This window comes from Mandrillus leucophaeus, unplaced genomic scaffold, assembly GCF_000951045.1.
Source record: "Mandrillus leucophaeus isolate KB7577 unplaced genomic scaffold, Mleu.le_1.0 Scaffold41, whole genome shotgun sequence".
Taxonomy (NCBI): Eukaryota; Metazoa; Chordata; class Mammalia; order Primates; family Cercopithecidae; genus Mandrillus; species Mandrillus leucophaeus.
The window spans coordinates 3,949,372-3,968,975 of NW_012104365.1; the positions used below are offsets into that span (position 1 = coordinate 3,949,372).

The 19,604-nt window shown below is 51.1% G+C and overlaps 3 protein-coding genes across 3 annotated transcripts in view; 2 read left to right on the plus strand and 1 right to left on the minus strand.

The window, feature by feature from the left end:
* Positions 1 to 6: 6 nt before the first annotated feature.
* Positions 7 to 12,072, plus strand: LSM14B (LSM14B, SCD6 homolog B (S. cerevisiae)). Its single transcript, XM_011992347.1, has 10 exons — positions 7 to 205; positions 1,387 to 1,550; positions 3,073 to 3,208; positions 4,355 to 4,471; positions 6,560 to 6,727; positions 6,989 to 7,066; positions 7,303 to 7,464; positions 8,126 to 8,276; positions 10,035 to 10,220; positions 10,868 to 12,072. Exons 3-9 carry the CDS (start codon positions 3,139 to 3,141, stop codon positions 10,204 to 10,206), a joined length of 918 nt encoding a protein of 305 aa, XP_011847737.1. The 5' UTR covers positions 7 to 205; positions 1,387 to 1,550; positions 3,073 to 3,138; the 3' UTR covers positions 10,207 to 10,220; positions 10,868 to 12,072.
* A 1,351-nt stretch (positions 12,073 to 13,423) lies between these two features.
* The window catches only part of PSMA7 (proteasome (prosome, macropain) subunit, alpha type, 7), an 11,032-nt gene continuing 4,851 nt past the window's right edge, over positions 13,424 to 19,604 (minus strand). Inside the window, exons 2-7 of the mRNA XM_011992419.1 lie at positions 17,548 to 17,674; positions 16,495 to 16,619; positions 15,758 to 15,880; positions 14,845 to 14,964; positions 14,046 to 14,108; positions 13,424 to 13,647 (exon numbers count right to left, since the gene is read on the minus strand). Of these exons, the coding sequence (XP_011847809.1) occupies positions 13,555 to 13,647; positions 14,046 to 14,108; positions 14,845 to 14,964; positions 15,758 to 15,880; positions 16,495 to 16,619; positions 17,548 to 17,674 (651 nt within the window). The 3' untranslated portion in view covers positions 13,424 to 13,554. The remainder of the gene's footprint in view (positions 13,648 to 14,045; positions 14,109 to 14,844; positions 14,965 to 15,757; positions 15,881 to 16,494; positions 16,620 to 17,547; positions 17,675 to 19,604) is intronic.
* The window catches only part of SS18L1 (synovial sarcoma translocation gene on chromosome 18-like 1), a 46,165-nt gene continuing 43,860 nt past the window's right edge, over positions 17,300 to 19,604 (plus strand). The window contains exon 1 of the mRNA XM_011992346.1: positions 17,300 to 17,331. The gene's annotated coding sequence lies outside the window, so the exon portion shown is untranslated. The remainder of the gene's footprint in view (positions 17,332 to 19,604) is intronic.

Here is a 19,604-nt window from a genome sequence, read left to right on the forward strand (position 1 = left end):
GGGGAGCCTCGAGGTCGGGCGGCGGGGCCAGTGTCCCGGCCTCTCCCGAAGGCTGGGGGCGGGGTCACAACACGCGAATCCTGCAAGCCTTTCTGGAACCTATTAGACAGCTGGGGCCTTGATCCTGAACAAATACCGCGTCCTAATGCAGCCTCCTGCCAAGGCGGAAGCATCCGTTTGGCAGCCAGATGCCCCGGTTTAAACCGTTCTCCTGCTGTATCCTGACGTTCGCACTGTGGGGCTTACCTTTTGGTGACAGCCGCCTGTGGGCGCTGATAACCCGCTGTAGCCGCTGGGAGACTTACAGGAAAGGGGCTGTTCTCTAGAATCAGAATCTCTGAGGTTGTTGAGACAGCGGGTGGTCCAGAGTTTCTTTGTCTTCATCACCCAGAGAAGATGGGGAGTGCACTTCCCCTGCCTCTCAGAGAAAAGTGCCGGTGGAGCCATGTCTGCCTAAGCCCACGTGTGCTGGATCTGGTGCTCGGCTCCCAGGGGTTCTTGAAGTGTCTAGACGCGTCTGAAACGCTTCTTAAGTCACAGGGAGCCGCAAGTGTAGAAGAAGAACTCGTTCCAAACAGGGAGTGTCTCCTGCGTGGCTCCAGGAGCTCGCTGAGCATGCCAGGGCTGTGCACTCCCTTGCAGCCGTGGGACCTCACTACACTTATTACAGGAGAGCCGAGTTAGAGAGACAGCCCAGAGTAGGCCCAGGAGTTAGTAGGAGTTGTGCTCTTATGAGTTAGAGGCTGCTGTCCCACCCAGCTCTGCCCCTAGAGGCTTGCTAAAAGGAGATTTGGTAGGGCTCTGGAAGCCTGCTGGTGAGGGGTTAGTGGGCTCAGAATTCCTTATAGGTGCGGAAGCCGGGGTCAGAGGTCTACAATCTTGGGACCCTGTCTCCCTTTGTTTTCTGTTACAGCTGTTCCAAGGTTTGCTGTGGATAAAAGGGTAAGGGGAACACTCATGTAGGTTCCTTTGTGAGAAAACTGCCTCCTCAGGTGCAATGTGTGGTGAGGCTTTGCGCATAAAGCAGCCAGCTGGCTGTTTGATCTACAGAGTCATAGGTGAACAGGGAGGCCTTGCGAAGCAAGCCTTGTTTTGCTGAGAGCTCTGTACGTTGGTGTGTTTGCACATGAGACAGTCTGTGAAATTGTTCTTGTCATCTTTGTGATCTAGAACTGTCTGTTGTCTGGAGCTTCACCAATTGGTGCGTTATCAGCACTGTCCACTGAAAATTGGGGTGTTAAGTAGTTGTTGAAATATGGACCTAGAGTCCTGTGTTGTGGCTCTGAGCAAGTGCCGCCGTCTTCTGGAAGACTTGGGAGCAGTGGTGTCAGGGTTGATTGAACTGGCTGAGGACAACAATAACATTTCTCTTTCTCCACTCATAAGTGAGGTCCTTTGGCACTGAAGACCGTCCCACAGATAGGCCTGCGCCCCCCAGAGAGGAGATTTATGAGTACATCATTTTCCGGGGAAGTGACATCAAAGATATCACTGTGTGTGAACCTCCAAAAGCTCAGCACACACTCCCACAGGATCCCGCCATTGTTCAGGTAAGTGTGCCACTGCCCCTCTGTGCACACTAAGAGATGCTGGTTTCAATTTGGAGCTTGGTGGCATGTTTTGTCAGAATGCTCAATGTGAGGAATAACCTTTTTTTTTTTTTTCCTTTGAGACGGAGTCTCACTGTGTTGCCAGGCTGCAGTGCAGTGGCGTGATCTCGGCTTATTGCAACCTCTGCTTCCTGGGTTCAGGTGATTCTCCTGCCTCAGCCTCCCAAGTAGCTGGGACTAACAGGCACGCACCACCACGCCCAGCTAAGTTTTGTATTTTTAGTAGAGACAGAGTTTCACCATGTTGGTCAGGATAGTCTCAGTCTCCTGACCTCATGATCTGCCCGCCTTGGCCTCCCAGAGTGCTAGGATTACAGGCATGAGCCAAAGTACTCGGCCTGAGGAATATCCTTTTAATGAAAAGTGGCTTATTTTTTGTCTAGGCCATTGCTGTTCTCGCGGAAGGTGTTGATTCTTGTAGCACACACAGTAGGTGGTGTGTGCTGTGTCTCATGGCTCTTAAGGAAGGAGACCTGGGGAGCTGGGCGTGCGCGCGCGCGTGTGTAGTGTAGTGTAGTGTGAGTGGATGCTCCTGGACCTGTGATGTTTGGGGCATAGCGTTTGCCCTTAGTTTCTGGTTGGAGAAGTCTGAGCCCTCAGCAGCTGCTGTGAGTGGGGTGACATACCTGCAGGGACTGCGGGCTTGCCCTTGGGTTATGCCCAGATGTTACATGCTGCTGTTGTACGACACCAGATTTGTAAGTCTGATGCCACGTGCCTGCTTATTGGGTTATGGCTTATTTTGCCCATGCTCACACCAGGGAGCCCAGATTAATATTTTCTTCACTTCTAAACTTAAAATATTCACTGGCTCCTCTGGGGTTCAGACTGCACCAGGTTCCGTGCCGAGCACCCGTCCTGGAAGGTGGGATCACACGGGGCAGCCTTTGGCAGCAGTGGGGAGCCATCCGATGGCTTTGAGTTAGGAGAAATTTGGGTTAGAATTACATGGACAAGACGCCTGTAATCTCAGCACTTTGGGAGGCCGAGGAGGGCAGATCATCTGAGGTCAACTGTTCAAGACCAGCCTGGCCAACATGGCAAAACGCCGTCTCTACTAAAAGTATAAAAATTAGCTGGATGTGGTGGTGGGCATCTGTAATCTCAGGTACTCGGGAGGCTGAGGCAGGGAAAATCGCTGGAATCTGGGAGGCAGTGAGCTGAGATCACGCTGTTGCACTCCAGCCAAGGGGACAGAGCAATGCAATGTCTCAAAAAAAAAAAAAGAAAGAAAGAAAAAAGAATTGCATGATTACATGGACAGGTGGAACTGGAACTGAAATGCTGTGGAAAAGGCAGCTCTCACCATACTGGAAACTGGTACCCCAAGGGCTCCTCCAGCATCTCAAGGATGCAGGCTGATGGGACAGTGCTTGTTTCCCAGCTGAACAAGCACTCTGATGCAGGCGTGTGGGGTGATGGGATGGCCTTCGCTGTTCTCACCCGATGTCTCATTGTTCAGTCTTCCCTGGGTTCTGCCTCCGCCTCGCCCTTCCAGCCGCACGTGCCTTACAGCCCTTTCCGAGGGATGGCGCCCTACGGCCCGCTGGCGGCCAGCTCCCTGCTCAGCCAGCAGTATGCCGCCTCCCTGGGTCTAGGTGAGTGACCTGTTTCTGTCTGGTAAACTACCCGTGCGTGTAACTGTCACTGAGTGGAGCGATGGAGCCTGAGAGTGGGGGCGTGCATTCTTGTCACGCTCAGCTTATAGACTGTTTTATTGCACACTTAGTAAATTACCCAGTGCAACTTCAGCTTGTGAGAGCATTTAGTAACTACTCAACTGAGAGTAAAAGAGGCAGCGGCCTGAGTGTTAGAACAGAATAATCAAATCAAAATTCATTCGAAGAGTCAGGGTGGATCTAGGTGGAAGTCCTGGGCCAGGCATGGTGGCTCACGCATGGAATTCCAGCACTTTGGGAGGCCAAGGCAGGTGGATCATGAGGTCAGGAGTTCGAGACCAGCCTGGCCAACATGGGGAAATCCTGTCTCTACTAGAAATACAAAAATTAGCTGGGTGTGGTGGGACACACCTGTAATCCCAGCTACTTGGAAGGTTGAGGCATAAGAATAGCTTAAACCTGGGAGGCGGATGTTGTAGTGAGCCGAGATTGCACCACTGCACTCTATCCTGAGTGACACAGCGAGACTCTGTCTCTAAAAATAAATAGGTGGAAGTCCTGGTATATCTGCTTCAAAGAAGAAATAGCTGATATATATGTAGTGTTACAGATGAGGTCTAGCTATTCGCACATTTATAAGCCTGTAAATATAGAAGTGAAATACAAGCCCACCCATCATGTCCCTTGTTCTACTGCAAGTGCCTCGCTCAAAAATGGTTTCAACTGAGATTGAACAACCCTAGAGTATGATTCTACTCTCCGTATGTAGAGAGAGATCCCGCCTTGTCCTTTACCTGGACCTAGCTTTGCAGATGGGCTCAGAGTATAGAATTGGCAGGTGATCCACCGCCCTTGCTCAGAATCCAGCATGAAGTAGTGAGACAGGGAACCCTAAATGAGGTCTGTAGGCCACTTGCTGCTACAAATCATGCTTGTCTTGGTTGCTGTTCCTAGTGTGACAGGTGGCCTTCCCAGCCCAGCTCTCTCTGTTTCTGAAATATGTTTGTATGACAGAGTCCTACAAGAGGTTGCTTGGCTCTTTCCAAGCTTGCTAGACACAAGACAAGTGTATCCTGACTTATTTGTGTGCTTTCTTTTTGCTCTTTCTCCTTTATCTTCCTTTAGAGAAGTTGGTAAGCCCTCCAGCCTCAGCCGCTGCTTCCAGTCCTAGCTCTTCTCCATCTCCACAGCCCGTTTCAGAGCTTGACTTGTCCTCAGAGCCACAGCAGCTCACTGCCAAGGGTAACAGCAGTTTGGGAGAACTGCATGCTGTCTTGCAAACCGTTCTGAGAGCGAGGGGTAAAGCAGCAGACAGAATGACAGTAGCTGTAGCAGATCATTTGCCAAGCCCATGCAGCCGCTGAGCTGCTTGTTTGCTTCAGCACATAGTCCTGATTGTGAACTCTCAGTGTTAAAGAAGGGATTACAAAGAATCAGCGGAGTAGTTTGTTCTCTCCCCCTGGGTCCAGGTTCTCTATTGACCTGTACCATGGCTACCACATACGGGAAACTTCACTGTTCACAGAAAGTCATTTCCCTGGGGTTTTTGCTGGGTCCTAAACGTGTTCTAGAGTGCTGCAGGGGGGACTCCCCAAAGCACCTCACATTCCCATGCTGCTCTTTGATCTGTGTGGTGCATAGGTCACTTGTTTAGGGGATTCAAAATTAGGAGCTTGGGTGACAGTTGCTAACTGTTTGGCCAGGTGGACAGTATCAGCCTGATGGCCAGCTGGCCAGTGCTGGTATACACCACCTGTGTCTGTGCTGTGGTGGCGGCGGCACCTGGGGTTTCTAGACCTTTCCTCACATTCTACTCATTTCCCCTGAAGTTCTAAAATTCACATTGACAATCTTTCATATGTTTGTGTTACACGTAGCACCCTGACAAGCTGAACCATCGCCATTACCTGGCCCTGGTCCAGGATGATGCCTGGGCTTTCCTTATGGCACACAGCTGCTGTCAGTCTGTCATTCTGCAGGTGCTGCTTTCCAAATCCTGCATGTACTCAGTGTATCTGAGTTAGAGAGTAGTCGAGTAGTCATTTTTTTTCCCCACTTAAAAATGACACAGATACTTCTATTGCTCTTAGGATCAGTTACCTAAACCTGCTCATAGGGCTAGACTTTGTTTGAACTAGTTGGTTGTGTAAAAAGCAGACAAGCCCCATATCCATGTCCCTGCAGTCACAGTATGATCAGGAAGCAGGCAATGCTGTGCTCGTCTCCCGGACATGCTGAGTGAGACAGTCAGTGAGAAAGCGGCCTGGGTGCATTCCTGCCAGAGAACGCTTACCAGACCTCTATGCGGAGCCGCTCCCACCTGCCCTTTGAGAGCTTCTCTTGATCTGGTTACAAGGAATTTTTTACAGGGAATTTTTGTTGTTGTTTCTATTCCATAAAAACAGTAAGATGAGATGCCCAGTCTTCATGTGTATTGGGCTGTTGCTGTAATAATAATTACCCCATGGTTAGGGCGCCTTTTCTGTTTCAGATCTCTATTCACTTACACCCAGTCCCACATTGTCCTGTTTAGAGTCCCCACAGGTCCTGGAACTTTGGAAAGGGAGGAGATGGAGAGAGGTGGGTGGTGCTTCCCTTTTTCTTCTTGGTTCAGAGGACCTAGTTTCTGAGGGTTCATCCCCTGTGCGTGGGCCTCAGACTGCGGTTTCGTAGGCACAGCTCCTTGCCAAAGGATACCTAGGAGCCCTTCGCGTCTTCATGATGAGCCTTTGCCCTTGAGAGAAGTGTAGGCTGCTACTGTCTCTCAAGTCAGCTCCTCCTCCATAATTTTTAGTTTTATTGTGTCTTAAGTGGAAATGACAGTGTTCTAGAATTTAACTTCAGAATTTGATCACTGCATTTTCTAGAAAATCCCAGGCTGGGCTGGTTCTTCTCCAGTATGGACCAGAATGAAACAAATTCTCAGATCCTGAATTCACCAGGCTCTTGGGGCTATGAGCCCCTTTGGGATGGGAGCTTGTGTGGTTTTAAGAAAGCTGTTTCAGCACTGCTGGGGAGGTGCCTGTTTGTAGGCACGGTGTTTTTCCTCTCCTTGAGGTTCCCTAACTTGGGGAGCTCAGGGCTTTTGGGGTAGGGAGTCCAAAGATGAACTGGCCTTGGTGCTGTCCAGTGACTTGGCCTTCTTTTGCTGTCTGGGCTAGCCTCAGAGGGAACGGCCCAGTCTGGGGGTGCTTTGCCTGGATTTGGTAGAACCTCTAGGCAGTTGCCCTCCTTTCCTTCCTGACATGCCAGCAGAAGAGAAATGCCTGGAGGTGTAAGGCTTGCTTCTTTTCTCTCTGTTTTTAAACCCTCCTCCCCTCCTCAATTCAGGAGCTGGTTTTCCATCCATCCCAGTCGGCAAGAGCCCGATGGTGGAGCAGGCTGTCCAGACTGGTTCTGCCGACAACCTGAATGCTAAAAAGCTGTTACCTGGCAAGGGCACCACAGGGACGCAGCTCAACGGTCGTCAGGCCCAGCCGAGCAGCAAGACAGCCAGCGGTACTTGAACACATTTTTTCCTGGAGTTTGCTTGATGTTCTAGAAGTGGCACACTACTTCCTGGCTATTTCATTTTATTTTTATTAAAAAAAAATACTACTTCCCCATCCTAAGCTCCATGTGCTTTTGCAGGGCAGGCCTGTGCAGCAGCCTCCTGCGGTGCCACCCTGGCCGTGTGCCCCGTGGTGGTGGGGCTGCTTCTGGGTTCTGGCTTCCAGCTTCTGTAGGAGCTTTGCCTTACTCTTCCCTTTTGCGCCTTAGATGTAGTCCAGCCAGCAGCTGTGCAAACTCAAGGGCAGGTGAATGATGAGAACAGAAGACCTCAGAGGAGGCGATCAGGTAACCCTTGTTGCCACTTGATTTCTGGGGACCATGAGTGATAAGGCTGAGCTGCTCTGCTTGCCCTCCTGCCTGCTTCTCTGGGTGATGGTTTCCGGGGTGCTGGTGTGGTGTCGCTGCTTGTGTGCTCTGTCCCCTCTGTGGCCTTGGGGGTGTGCCTGGAAACTCCTTGTGAGGTGTTTGAGATCACCAGGTTGGTGACCTACTTCAGCCAGGGCTGTCCTTTGTCCTCACAGGAAACAGGCGAACAAGGAATCGCTCAAGAGGGCAAAACCGTCCAACTAACGTCAAGGAAAATACAATCAAATTTGAGGGTGACTTTGATTTCGAGAGTGCAAATGCCCAGTTCAACCGAGAGGAGCTTGACAAAGAATTTAAGAAGAAACTGAATTTTAAAGGTTTGGCTCATTATGAAAATTATCCTCTGCACAGGAGTACCCCTAGAGAGTGTGAGGAGTAGAGGCCTGGCGGGGTGTGGTTGTTCATGCCTGTAATCTCAGCACTTTGGGAGGCTGAGGTGGGTGGATCATCTGAAGTCAGGAGTTCAACACCAGCCTGGCCAACACGACGAAACCCCGTCTCTACTAAAAATCCAAAAATTAGCTAGGCATGGTGGTGGGTGCCTGTAATCCCAGCTACTCAGGAGACTGAGGCAGGAAATCATTGGAACCCAGGAGGTGGAGGTTGCAGTGGGAGTGAGCCGAGATTGTGCCGCTGCACTCCAGCCTGGGCGACAGAGCAAGACTCTGTCTCAAGAAAAAGGAAGAGATGCCTGGAGGAACTGGGGAAGCCAGGCGGGTGGTGACCGGCAGTGAGGAATTAGTGATACGAGATGCCGGGAGGTGTGAAAATGGGTGGGATAAGGTGCAGACTGCACGGCCCAGATGGCAGAACGAGACGTGTGCTTAGAAGGAAGAAGAAGAGATCTCTGCTTTGCACAAGGCGTAGTTGATGTCTCAGCCTGAGGGTGGCTCCCGAGTGAGCCTGGAGGGAGCACCCTGCTAGAAGGCCGTGCGCTCTGCCCTCCTGCACCTCCGCGTGTTCTGCTTCTCTTTGTAGAGGACAAGGCTGAGAAGGGGGAAGAGAAGGACCTGGCTGTGGTGACCCAGAGCGCCGAAGCGCCTGCCGAGGAAGAGCTTCTGGGGCCCAACTGCTACTATGACAAATCCAAGTCGTTCTTTGACAACATCTCTTCTGAACTCAAGACCAGGTGAGAGGCTGAATGAGGGGAGGACAGTCCTTCAATCTAGAAAGGACAGGACTGAGGGCTCTCAATCTGAAGGCAGAGCTGGACTCTGAGCCTCAGGGTAGCTGTTCTAGGGTCCTGCTTGCATTTCTGTGTGATAAGTGCAGGAGTCCCAGCAGGTTACGTGTGGGAAGCCTCTTGGGGATCCTGACCTGAGGAGTCGGCTGAGGTCAAGTCCCTGTTTCCTCTTGGCTTTGCTGCCCTGTCCCCACAAAGGCTGGGCTGCACTGCCCTCCCCAGCAGACCCGTGTCCACATTCAGCATACCTCACTGTGCTCTGCTTGCTGGTCCCGCTGGCCTGGCAGCCTGAGGACCTTGCTTTGCAGCCTGAGGTATAGCTAGAGCGTGCTCACACTGGCCTTCCTTCACTTCATGGTTTGAGGCGAGGGACCATGTGGTGTGTTTTATTTTTCACACCTAACAGCTGGTCAGAAGTCCCACGAAGCAACCTACAGTGTGGGCCGGGCTTGGAGATTTGGGCCCATTTGTCCTGCAGATTGAGCGCCAGACACGCCGCGGGGGGTGTTGAGGTGGCCTCAGAAGACAGGCTGGAAAGCCCCACCTCCTCAGGCTCATGTTCTGCAGGGGAAAGATAGAACAGCGTGTGGTGGAAGGCCAGGCAGTGAGGGCAATGGGATGGAGCTGTGGACTCGATGGGAAATGGATGATCAGTTCTCACAGGTGGAGCAGGCTGCACAGATGAGTGCGGGAAGTGCTTCCAGACAGGCCGAGTCTGGGGGATGGGTTCCTGTAGGGTTTTGTAGGGCATGGAAGTGACTGGCTTTTGTTCCAAGTGCTGCAGGAAGCTATCAGAGGGTTTTGTGCTGAAGCGCATGGTGCGGTCTGATGTTTTACAGCTTCCTTGGTGACAGTGGTTGGACAGTGGGCAAGTGTGGCTGCTGACTGGCCAGTTAGGGGACCGGTGCTGCAGCACAGGTGGCTTGGAACCAGGCGGTGGTGACAGAGGGAAGGGGTAGAGTCTAAATGTATCTTGAAGGTGGTGCTAACAGAATTGGCCAACAAGAGAAGAGTCCAGAATGACTCCTAAGTCTTTTGGCCTGGACAGCTGATGGGTGGAGTTGCTGCTGCTTTGAACACGGAAGTCTGTGGGCACAGCAGGTTTCCGGCTGAAGAGGAGCTCAGGGTGGGTGTGCTGCCCTGGAGCTGCTGTCTACGTCGGTGGGAGTGCTGGGTGGGAGTGTTGGGCGCACAGTTGGATGTGGGAAATAGTCTCCCGCAGGCGGCTTGTTTGGGTGGCATGAGTGTCCATGTTGTATCCCTATCTTCCCAACCCCCAAAGCAGAAGTTTCACATTCCAGGGACCTTGTTCCATCTAGCCTAGCCCCCTCCTTGTCTAGGAGGGTCCACTTCATGCTCTGGTCTCGGGTCTCCTGGGCCCCTGGGCCTCCCCGGGGCTCCTCTAGCAAGCAATAGGGGTTGCCTTGGTAGCCAAGTAGTATCACTGCTTGCCTGTGGTGACAGAGATGGTAGAGATGGATCCTGAGCCCCTGCCCACTGTGGGGATAGTCCTGGTTGAAAGTGTGGCAGGGAGCACCTGCAGTGCCAGAGCTGGGGTCCAGTGCTGACGGGGCTGCCCCTTCCCTGTATACAGTGGCCCCGGTGAGTCTGTCCCCTCCTTCCCTGGGCCGCTCTGAGGACGAGGCCTGGCCAGAAGCCTGGGAGTCAGTGCCTGCTACAATCAGCATTTCTTCTATGGTTTAGCTCCAGGCGGACGACGTGGGCTGAAGAGAGGAAGCTCAACACGGAGACCTTTGGGGTGTCAGGGAGGTTTCTTCGTGGCCGCAGTTCTCGGGGTGGATTCCGAGGAGGCAGGGGCAATGGGACCACCCGTCGCAACCCCACTTCCCACAGGGCCGGGACTGGCAGGGTGTGAGGGTGCAGCCAAAGGTGAGTGGATGAGCCTTCTGAATGCTTTGGTGGGAGGGTGTAGGGTCAGGCACACCTGGAGAGCTTAGGAAGGTGGGGAGTAGGCTCCATTTCCGAGGAAAAGCCAAACCGAGGGCCTCGAACCTATGAGTCACCCAGGGGGCTCTTGACAACTTAAACCTGCATCTGTGGGGGCAGGACCCAGGCCCCAGCATCCTCCGAGTGAGACTGCAGGTGTGGGAGGTGAGGTGATGGCGGGAGTCGCGTGGGCCGGGGGCTCACCACCCAAGTAAAGCCAGCGAGCGAGACCTTGCTCCAAAGCCAGTGTCTTGGCCCAACCCGGCCCTAAATGAATCAGAGGCTTCATTTTTAACAATGTTCCAGTGGATTTGTGGGCACTTTAGGGTCTGGGTAGAGCGTCCCACATGGGGTGCCTGGTGCCGACCCCAGGTGGGCCCTGGAGCTAGGGACTAGGCCTCCTGCCACTAGCTGCCTCCCTGTCCCCAATCTGTTGTACAAGTAGGATTCTCAGAGTGAGCTGTGAGAGGAAACGGGGGAAGCCAGCCTGACTCAGGGCAGGAGGGAGGCTGAGTGGCTTCTGCTTGCCAGCAGGGGCAACAGTGCCAGCTTATCCCAGCAGCTGCTTCACTTCCTGTCATCTCTTGCAGGCTCCTACTGAAGTGGCGCAGAAATGACGCTGTGTGTCAGGACGCGAGGAAAACGCTGCACTTACAGGGAGAAGTGGTCGCTGTTTCTGGAGTTTGGAAGATTCCCATACTGCTACTTATGTTTTGGACTTAACTGAACTTGGACATGGTCTGAGTTAGAACCACTTGTTTTGGGGAAGTATTCATGGGTAACCTCTTTGAGGTCTCTTTACCTATGTTTCCTTTTTAGTTGCGCATAGCCTAACTCTAAGGTTTTGGTATTTTGCAAAGAGGTTTCTATAGTGAAAGCTGAATCCTTACTTTGTGACCTTTTTTTTTTTTAAATGACAGCTTTGACTTTTAAAAGTGGAACCAAATCTCATTTGGCAAATGTGGCAGCCGACTGCATCTCTGTAACTCAGCTGACCCCTGGTGCTGCTGGCCTGGCACCCCCACTGCCAAGGGTGGGGTCTCAGGAGTCAGGGCCAGCATAGGGTGGTGTGTGTGTCGGGGGTGGGTGGGTGGAGGGCACGGAAGGGGTAGTCCCATGGATCATGTTGTATAAGTGAACCAGACCACCCTGATGGTATCCACAGTGATGTCAAGGTTGGGGCTGGCCAGGGGTGGGTGGACTACAAACATTTCGGAGTAGTGGCCAGGGGCCCTGGACGCTAGCCATGGAGCTGCTGCACAGAGCCTGGTGTCCACAAGCTTCCAGGTTGGGGTTGGAGCCTGGGATGAGCCCCGGCAGCGCCTTGGCCCTTCTGTGGTCCCTGCCAGCCTCTGACCTAGGCCGGTCAGTCATTGCTGGACTCTGGCCACACACTGGTGTTCTCATCCACTTGGAAACGAGCCAGTCTTCTGCAAGGTCAGTTGACCAAGAGCATATTTCCCCTTGGTTGTACATCCTTGTTTTGTGTTTTTGTTTTAATGGTGGGTGGAGGGAGGGCAGGGTCTACATTTGTTGCATGAGTCGATGGGTCAGAACTTTAGTATACGCATGCGTCCTCTGAGTGACAGGGCATTTTGTCAAAAATAAGCACCTTGGTAACTAAACCCCTCTGATAGCTATAAAGGCTTTAGTTCTGTATTGATTAAGTTACTGTAAAAGCTTGGGTTTATTTTTGTAGGACTTAATGGCTAAGAATTAGAACATAGCAAGGGGGCTCCTCTGTTGGAGTAATGTAAATTGTAATTATAAATAAACATGCAAACCTTTAAAATTTTCTTTTCTGATGCTCTAAGAATCCTGTTGACTCTGCTGCCCAGGTCACCTCTGCATCATGTCCAGTTCTGGAGCATACTTAGGCTGGTGGAATTTGGGGAGACTTGGGCCCCGTCAGGTGATGGAACAAGGCAGCTGACCCAATTGGTCGGGTGAAGTGCAGCCAGCAGACCCGGCTTCTCCCTGTGGGCCACCCTTCTGGGATGAATGGCTCTGCTCTCAGAAACTGGATACAAAGTCCTTTTAAAAACCCAGTTCACAGATAACGCCTGTATCAAGCAGTGGCCCCTTTGCCACCTTCCTGCTGCCTCCAAGCTCCCCAGCTCAGGAACGTTGATGTTCTCAGGCACCGTAGAGCAGGTTACACAGCCATGAGCGAGCTGCACCCTGGACCCATGCAGAAAAACAAAGATACGGCTGGTTCGAGGCTCAGAGCATCCCATTTCAGTCTAATGGGTTTCCAGGTGACCTTCAAAGTGGTCCTCAGAGAGGATGAGGAGACACATGAGCTGCATGAGTTCTCCTTTCAGTACCTGCCTGTGGCCATTGGGTGGGGATAATGGATATCCTTGACCAACAGAAAAATAAATCTTCTGTTATGTGTGCCAGATACTGGTGGCCACAGTCCTCACCCGGCTAGATGACTTGGTGAAACAGGTATTGCCTCCCAGAGAATCTCAAGGTAGTCAGGTCATCGCATACCACCTGACCTTGCTGTTAAAATGTTAATTGTTTTGACAATTGTACATTTTATGCTGAGCTCAAAATGTATCTGGGCCCCTTTACTCCTTTTTAGAAGGTATGTGCCCAAAACCAAGGACCAGAGCAAGTGGTAGCATGGGAGAAAAGGGGTGACCCGAGGACACAAAAGCCTTCAACTGCTGCTGGACTAGAAGCCAAAATGCAAGAAAGGGCAGAGAATAGCCAGAACAGTCTTCAAGAGAAAGTAGGGAGCAGACATCAAGATGTGGTCTATGAAAGTCAGACATGGAAAGCTGCTTTGAACAAAGCTGCTGCTCTACAGAATTAACCCAGGGCTACCTGTGTTTGTGTCCTTGACATTATACATTCATTAGGGGACTAGAATGAAGGTCTAAAAGCAAATGGAAGTCATTCTGTGTCTACAACAGAGAAACGGGTCTGCTGAAGGCCAGGTTTCTCTGCAGCACCCAGGGCAGCAGCTGATTTTCCAAGGGAGGAATCTCTGTCTCACACTGGCTTGCTGTCTTAGCCACAAGGAACAGAAAGGAAAGCTCAGACTTACGGCAGCTCAGGGTTGAAAAAGAAGGGTGAGAGATGAGAGGAATACTATGATTGCACCTAAAGATACACATTCTCTTAAAGAAAAAAAAAGGTTAAAAAATACGGAAGTTTATTGTAGGACACTCAGTGTGAATAAATGGAATGGAAAGGCCTACACATCATTGAGACTCATCCATGATTGATTTGAATTTAAAAATTACAAGCAAAGACATTTTATTCATCATGATGCTTTCTTTTGTTTCTTCTTTTCGTTTTCTTCTTTTTCTTTTTCAATTTCAGCAACATACTTCTCAATTTCTTCAGGATTTAAAATCTATCAAAAAAAACTTCACGGTTACCTAAGCCAAACAAGGTGCCAAGGAACCAGCGCCCTCTTCTGGGGAGGGTAGCCAGGCTTTGGCACTGCTGCTCATACAGCCTCTTTGGAGAGGGACCTCAAGGAAAACAAGAGGATGCTGGCCTGACCTAGACAAGTATTAACAAGCAGCAGCAGATCTGACTGGCAGCTGCTCAGCATGCCCAGAGAACATGCGTGGACCATCTAATAGAGGAAGATGGGAATCTTCTCTTTGACGTATGGGGAGCCTCAGAAAAACATTTTCCTAATGTTAAAACCACAGAACGACCCCATGATGTTTCCTTCTGAACTGGTACTGCCCTGATCATGGAGAAAACTCACAGGTAAAGAAAGCAGACAAACTTGGTGATTACCTTGAGGGGTTGATCTCGCCTCATGACAGCAAGTTCAATGTTTTTGCCACCTGACTGAACCACCTTGAAGGGATAGAAGACAGGAGCATTAGCCACCTTTCCCTATTCAAGACAAAAGCAGCTCTCAGGAGTACCTTAAATAGGTGTGTACCCAAACCCAAGTCCCAGGAATGGAGGTCTCAGCCCCCCAAAACCTGTGTCTTTGTCCTAAATGCATTTGTGAAGTCTACTTGGGATGCCTGCACACCCTCCTGCCTCCCAGCACTGGGACTCCTCTCTATTGCACAGCAGCTGTGCTCGAGGCCCTCCCCTTGACATAGCGGTCACCACCAGGAATCCTGATGCCTACACTCTAGCCTGGCCTTCCAGCTAGTCCCTCTCTGGTTTCACCTGCTAGCACTTCAAGGTCTCGACAAAGCCCAACCATATCTCCAGTTCTCTAATCCCGACTTTATCAACAGTTCAAGCCTCTGGAAGGCCTAGTGATGGCATGAGGAGAACAGATTCCACAGCTGGACAGCTGGGTTCACATCCTGCCTCTGGTTCTCATGCTGTGTGCCCCTGCACAACCCTCGGCTGCCCCAGCTGGATAAAGGCACTAATGATCACACCTTGCGTGGCTATTTCAAGGAACACAGCAGTTAGGATACACCATAGACCAGAGCAGTGCCTGGCACATAGCAGTCATTAGGCATTACTGTTGGATCCTTGCCACTTTCCTTGCTGCCCATCTACCTACCAGTCACCACCAAAACGTGGTATCTTCACCACCTTGCCTGGATTCCAAATGCAAACTTACTTCCAGGAGCGCCTTGATCACCAGCTTAATGGTCAAATCATCTGTTTCAATGGCTTCATCAGTATAGTTCTTCTCCAGGAACTCGCGCACTGACTTGGCACCCCGGCCTATGGCATTGGCCTAAAACAGATACGTATGTTGTCACGTGGCATAGGGCATGACAACCCAGGGCCAGCCCTGGAACACGGCTGCCCCACATGGGCCGCCCAGCCAGTGACAGTGGCAGGAGGCAAGCTGGAGTGCTGGACAGCAGCCCTGGACACAGGCCCTGCCTTGTGGCTTCCTTTTGCAAAGAGCTCTTTAGAATTGGTGCTAATTCTTACCAAGAATGGGATTATACCTTTTATTCCATTATCAAGAGGCAATGGGAGATTTTTCTTTTTTTTTTTTTTTTTTTTTTTTTTTGAGATGGAGTTTTGCTCTTGTTGCCCAGGCTGGAATGTAGTGGTGTGATCTCGGCTCACTGCAACCTCTTCCTCCTGGGTTCAAGCGATTTTCCTGCCTCAGCCTCCTGAGTAGCCAGGATTACAGGCATGTGCCACCATGCCCAGCTAATTTCTTTTGTATTTTTAGTGGAGACAGGGTTCTGCCATGTTGGCCACGCTGGTCTCGAACACCTGACCTCCGGTGATCCACCTGCCTCAGCCTCCCAAAGTGCTGAGATTACAGGCGTGAACCACCACACCCGCCTGAGGATTTTAATTTATGTGGTCTATCCTTACAGCTTGCTGCCCTTTGATTTTCTTCCATACAGCAACGTTTAATACTTTTCTTGCTCTCATAGGACTAGGTTAACTTAAACCGACTCATTCACTGATACAGGGCCTACAGCAGGAAGCCCAGGACCTCCCACCCCTCAAAGCCTTTTTCTGGCAAGATTGTCCAAAGCCCCTTTGTTTTGTCACGAACTCACCTTCCAGGCATGGTATGTGCCCGATGGGTCAGTCTGATAGAGTCTAGGAGTGCCATCAAAGTCGAAACCCACAATAAGAGCAGAGATGCCAAACGGCCTGCGCCCATTGCTCTGCGTATAACGCTAGCAAGAAAAGAAGCAGGTCAGTACCATCCAACTAAGAAATTGCATGTGAGGAAAGAACCGTACTTAGTCAAAGTATGAACATTTTAAGTCATGCCTAAGCCCCCTCTCAGGTTATTAGCAGTTGAAATGAGGTATTAGCCAACAGCTTTCAACATCCTTTTCTGCATTTTCACTCCTAGAAAGACTCACCTAGCACCAGAATTGTACCATGGAGGACAACTCAGGTTACTGGAAGTTACTTTGACTGGTAGACATGTATTCTGCTTACACGTTAATGGCATTTCCTCATAGGGTGGCTTCTAGCCCCCTTCAACTGCTTGGTGACTAGTAACTCAGGATGGCAAGACAAAAGCTATCATTTCCCTCTAGACACAGGAATTTGGAATATCCCATTCCAGGACCTGAGAACAGAACAGTGTTACTCAAATTGGTGAGCTAGGTCAAGTTACACTTGTGCAAGTCAAGATCAGGATCATGGAATAAATCAGTGTTCTGATTCACCTGAAGTGACATGCAAATCCACATGAAGTGACATGGCAGGACGACCTGCCACGGCAGAGCAGTGACTGCCCTGCTGCCAGAAGTGAGCATGCGATCAGGCAGGCACCCACCTGCTTCAGGCTGGCGATGTAGCGGGTGATGTACTCCACAGTGACCGGGTCCTCCACAGTGAGCCGGTGGCTCTGGCACTCCACCCGGGCCCTGTTGATGACTATCCTTGCATCAGCGGTGAGGCCTGCAGGGAGAGCAGACAGGCTTCTGCTGGAGTAGAGAGAGCACAAACTACGGGCTGGGGGACGGACACGATGACGCAGCATTTAACCTTCCACAGACCCCCAAACCAGCAGCAAAGCTATTCTAAGTGACTGGCAGTGGAACCTGTCAGCCCCTGGGAACTTCTAAGAAATTGGGTACAGATGCTTCTCGATGTGCAGTGGGGTGGTATCCCGCTAAACTCATCGTAAGTCGAAAATACCCAGCTGAAAATGCATTGACTACCCCATAAACCCATTGTAAATAAAAAATTGTTGGCTGTTGTGCAGAATCTGGATTTTTAAAAACATTGTAGATTGAACCATACTAAGTCAGGGACTGTCTGTATATGAAGAATTGTGTGCCTCGGACCATACTTAAACACGGTACCTGAGTCCTCTTGGGAATCTTAGAAATTGAGTTAATCCCTAATTTCATTACATAAATTGAGATCTTCCCAGATTGGATCTGCTGAGAGGAGAACTGAGCAAGACCAAAACAGCGCTGAGAACATGCCGAGGCAGGGCCTGCATCCACCAGTGCGGTCCTTTTTACTGCTGGGGATGGCAGGACGTGGATCTGTCCTCTCCATGCCACAGATGCAGTTAGCTCTAAAAGTCCAGCTTTTCTCTAGATTGTAACTGACTGATACAGAAAAACAACAGTGGAGGTCACATTGCACAGCAGCCAGAAGTGTTTTCATCCATCTAGCCATTTCTCTTTCACCCGCTATGGCAGAGAGGCCACCAAAGAAACTGGCCAACTTAAAAGTCCAAATTCATTTCTTTTAAATGATTTTCATTTACTCAGTTTATATGGCTCACAACAGCCCACACACCGAGTCAATCTCTAAAGCCCTGTTCTTCGCTGAGACTCTGGAGAGTAAGACAGCGCTCCCCAGCGACGCGTACCTGCAAAGGCCATGCAGACATTGTCATCCAAGGCACAGATCTTCCGCACTGTTCTTTCATCCTGCAGTTTGGCCACTGACTTCTTCTCCACACCAAGAACAACAATGTCTCTGCCTCGAACACCAACCTTTAATTAAGATCCACAAGCCACGTAAGCAAGTGACATGAGTGCTGGGTGCAGTGGCTCATGCCTGTAACTCCAGCACTTCTGGGGGCTGAGGTGGGTGGATGACGTGAGTTCAAGAGTTCGAGACCAGCATGGACAACATGGCAAAACCCTGTCTCTAAAAAAAGTACAAAAATTAGCCAGGCGTGGCGGCTCAAGCCTGCAGTCCCAGCTACTCTGGGGGCTGGTGGGAGGATTGCTAGAGCCTGGTAGGTGGAGGCTGCAGTGAGCCATGACGGCTGGGAGACAGAGACAGCAAGACCCTGTCCACTCACCCCACCCCACCCTCCGAAAAAAAGTGACACATGGTTCTACTGCCAGGCAGCAAGCACTAGGAGCAGATTTGAACCTCGGTCCTGGGGGATACGTACTCTGGGTAGCAGCTCCCACTGGAAGGTGTGTTCACCCACACCCCTTTCTCCTCCACTTGTCTGTCACTGTGGCTGGCACCACATCCTGCAAACCCAGGGCATTCATCTACTGCTGGTAGAGCTAGCCCAGGCGTGCTCACCTAGGTGCCCAACCTGCGCCTTTCAAATGCTGAGATGTAGTTTTAGTTACAGCATAGCTAGTAAGTAACCATTATATAATCGGCATGTGTTTCCTTTCAACCCAATGAATCGAACAGTCCCATGCAAAGCCTGGAAGCCTCAGACTTTCACACTCGAGTCTGGTGTTCTGAAGGCAGTGTTTCTGTAGTTGTGAAATTATATTGAGCCACAACGCACTGTTTCCTGCACTGTGACATACTCATGTGACAGCCGTGGGAAGGGGCCTGATTTGCCACCAGTGGACAAGGTGTCAACTGTTATCCCAAATTGTTTATGGCTGATACTAGAGAAGGATGTAGCTGTAACTAAAAGCACCGACAATCACTGACAGTCAACCCCGAGTCAAGCCAGAAACAAAGGGAACCATCATTGGGATAAACAGCGGCTCCTGGTTTAGAGCAGGGGCTTCTCCCGCTTAGCACTGTGAGCACCTGGGCAGGCTGATCTCACTGTTCCTGCCGCCCTGAGCACGGGTGGGATATTGAGCAGCGTCCCTGGCCTCTACCCTCTAAATGCCAGGAGCACCTCTGCAAGGTCTTAGACCACTAGAAAAGTCGCCATACACTGCCAGTGGCCCCTGTGGGCACAAAACCATCCCTGGCTGAGAAGTTCTGGTCTCAAGTGTTCGGGTTTTCCGGGAGCTTTCTCAGGTACTGACTCACTTGACCTTCAACTGACTCGAGGCCCAGAGAAGCTACATGGATTTGTTAAAGCCAGGTGCAGCCAACTGGCGGAGGTGGGAGTGTTGGGGTCGAAGGCAGGGGTCAGCCGACTCCTAGTGCTCTTTAAGCTGACTTAGATCACCTGATGAATAACCGGGCCTTCATTTCAAAACAAAGATTCAGAAAATGAAAACAATTCAAAATTTAGAGAACCGTGTGTGCTTTCTTTGCCTGCTCAAACCTCTGAATACCAGGTGATAAAAGAATAACGATCTCACAGGCTGACCAATAAAACTGACACGTCTTGATGCTACGAATTTAAGTTTCAAACAATGTCACTAAGGTCAATGTACACGAGCCCTCGTTAAAACTGAAACGGCCGTGTTCAGACCAGTCCTGACCCCAGCGGCTGCAGCCCGGCCCCGGGAAGGCTCCTTCCGGCAGAGTGCAGGGACCCGGGAGGCGCCCGCCACCGACCAGACCAGCGAGCTGCTTTGTTCCCGAAGCCCACCTGGGCCTAGAGAACAAGTGTTGCCCTGGGGCGGGTGGGGGTCCCCGTAACGGGGGACTGAGCAGTTCGCTCCCCAGCCACCCGGCTGCGTGAACAGCCCCCAGCGAGCGCACAGTCGATCCCCCGCGGCCTGCAGCGGCCCTCGCCCGGCCTCTGCAAACCGGGTC

Excerpts from the sequence above, each read along its gene's own strand:
- LSM14B (XM_011992347.1), top strand. The coding sequence starts at position 3,139 with ATGGCGCCCTACGGCCCGCTGGCGGCCAGCTCCCTGCTCAGCCAGCAG. Across the intron at positions 6,728-6,988 it reads GAGCAGCAAGACAGCCAGCG|ATGTAGTCCAGCCAGCAGCT; the intron begins GTACTTGAACAC and ends TTTGCGCCTTAG. Across the intron at positions 7,067-7,302 it reads ACCTCAGAGGAGGCGATCAG|GAAACAGGCGAACAAGGAAT; the intron begins GTAACCCTTGTT and ends TTGTCCTCACAG.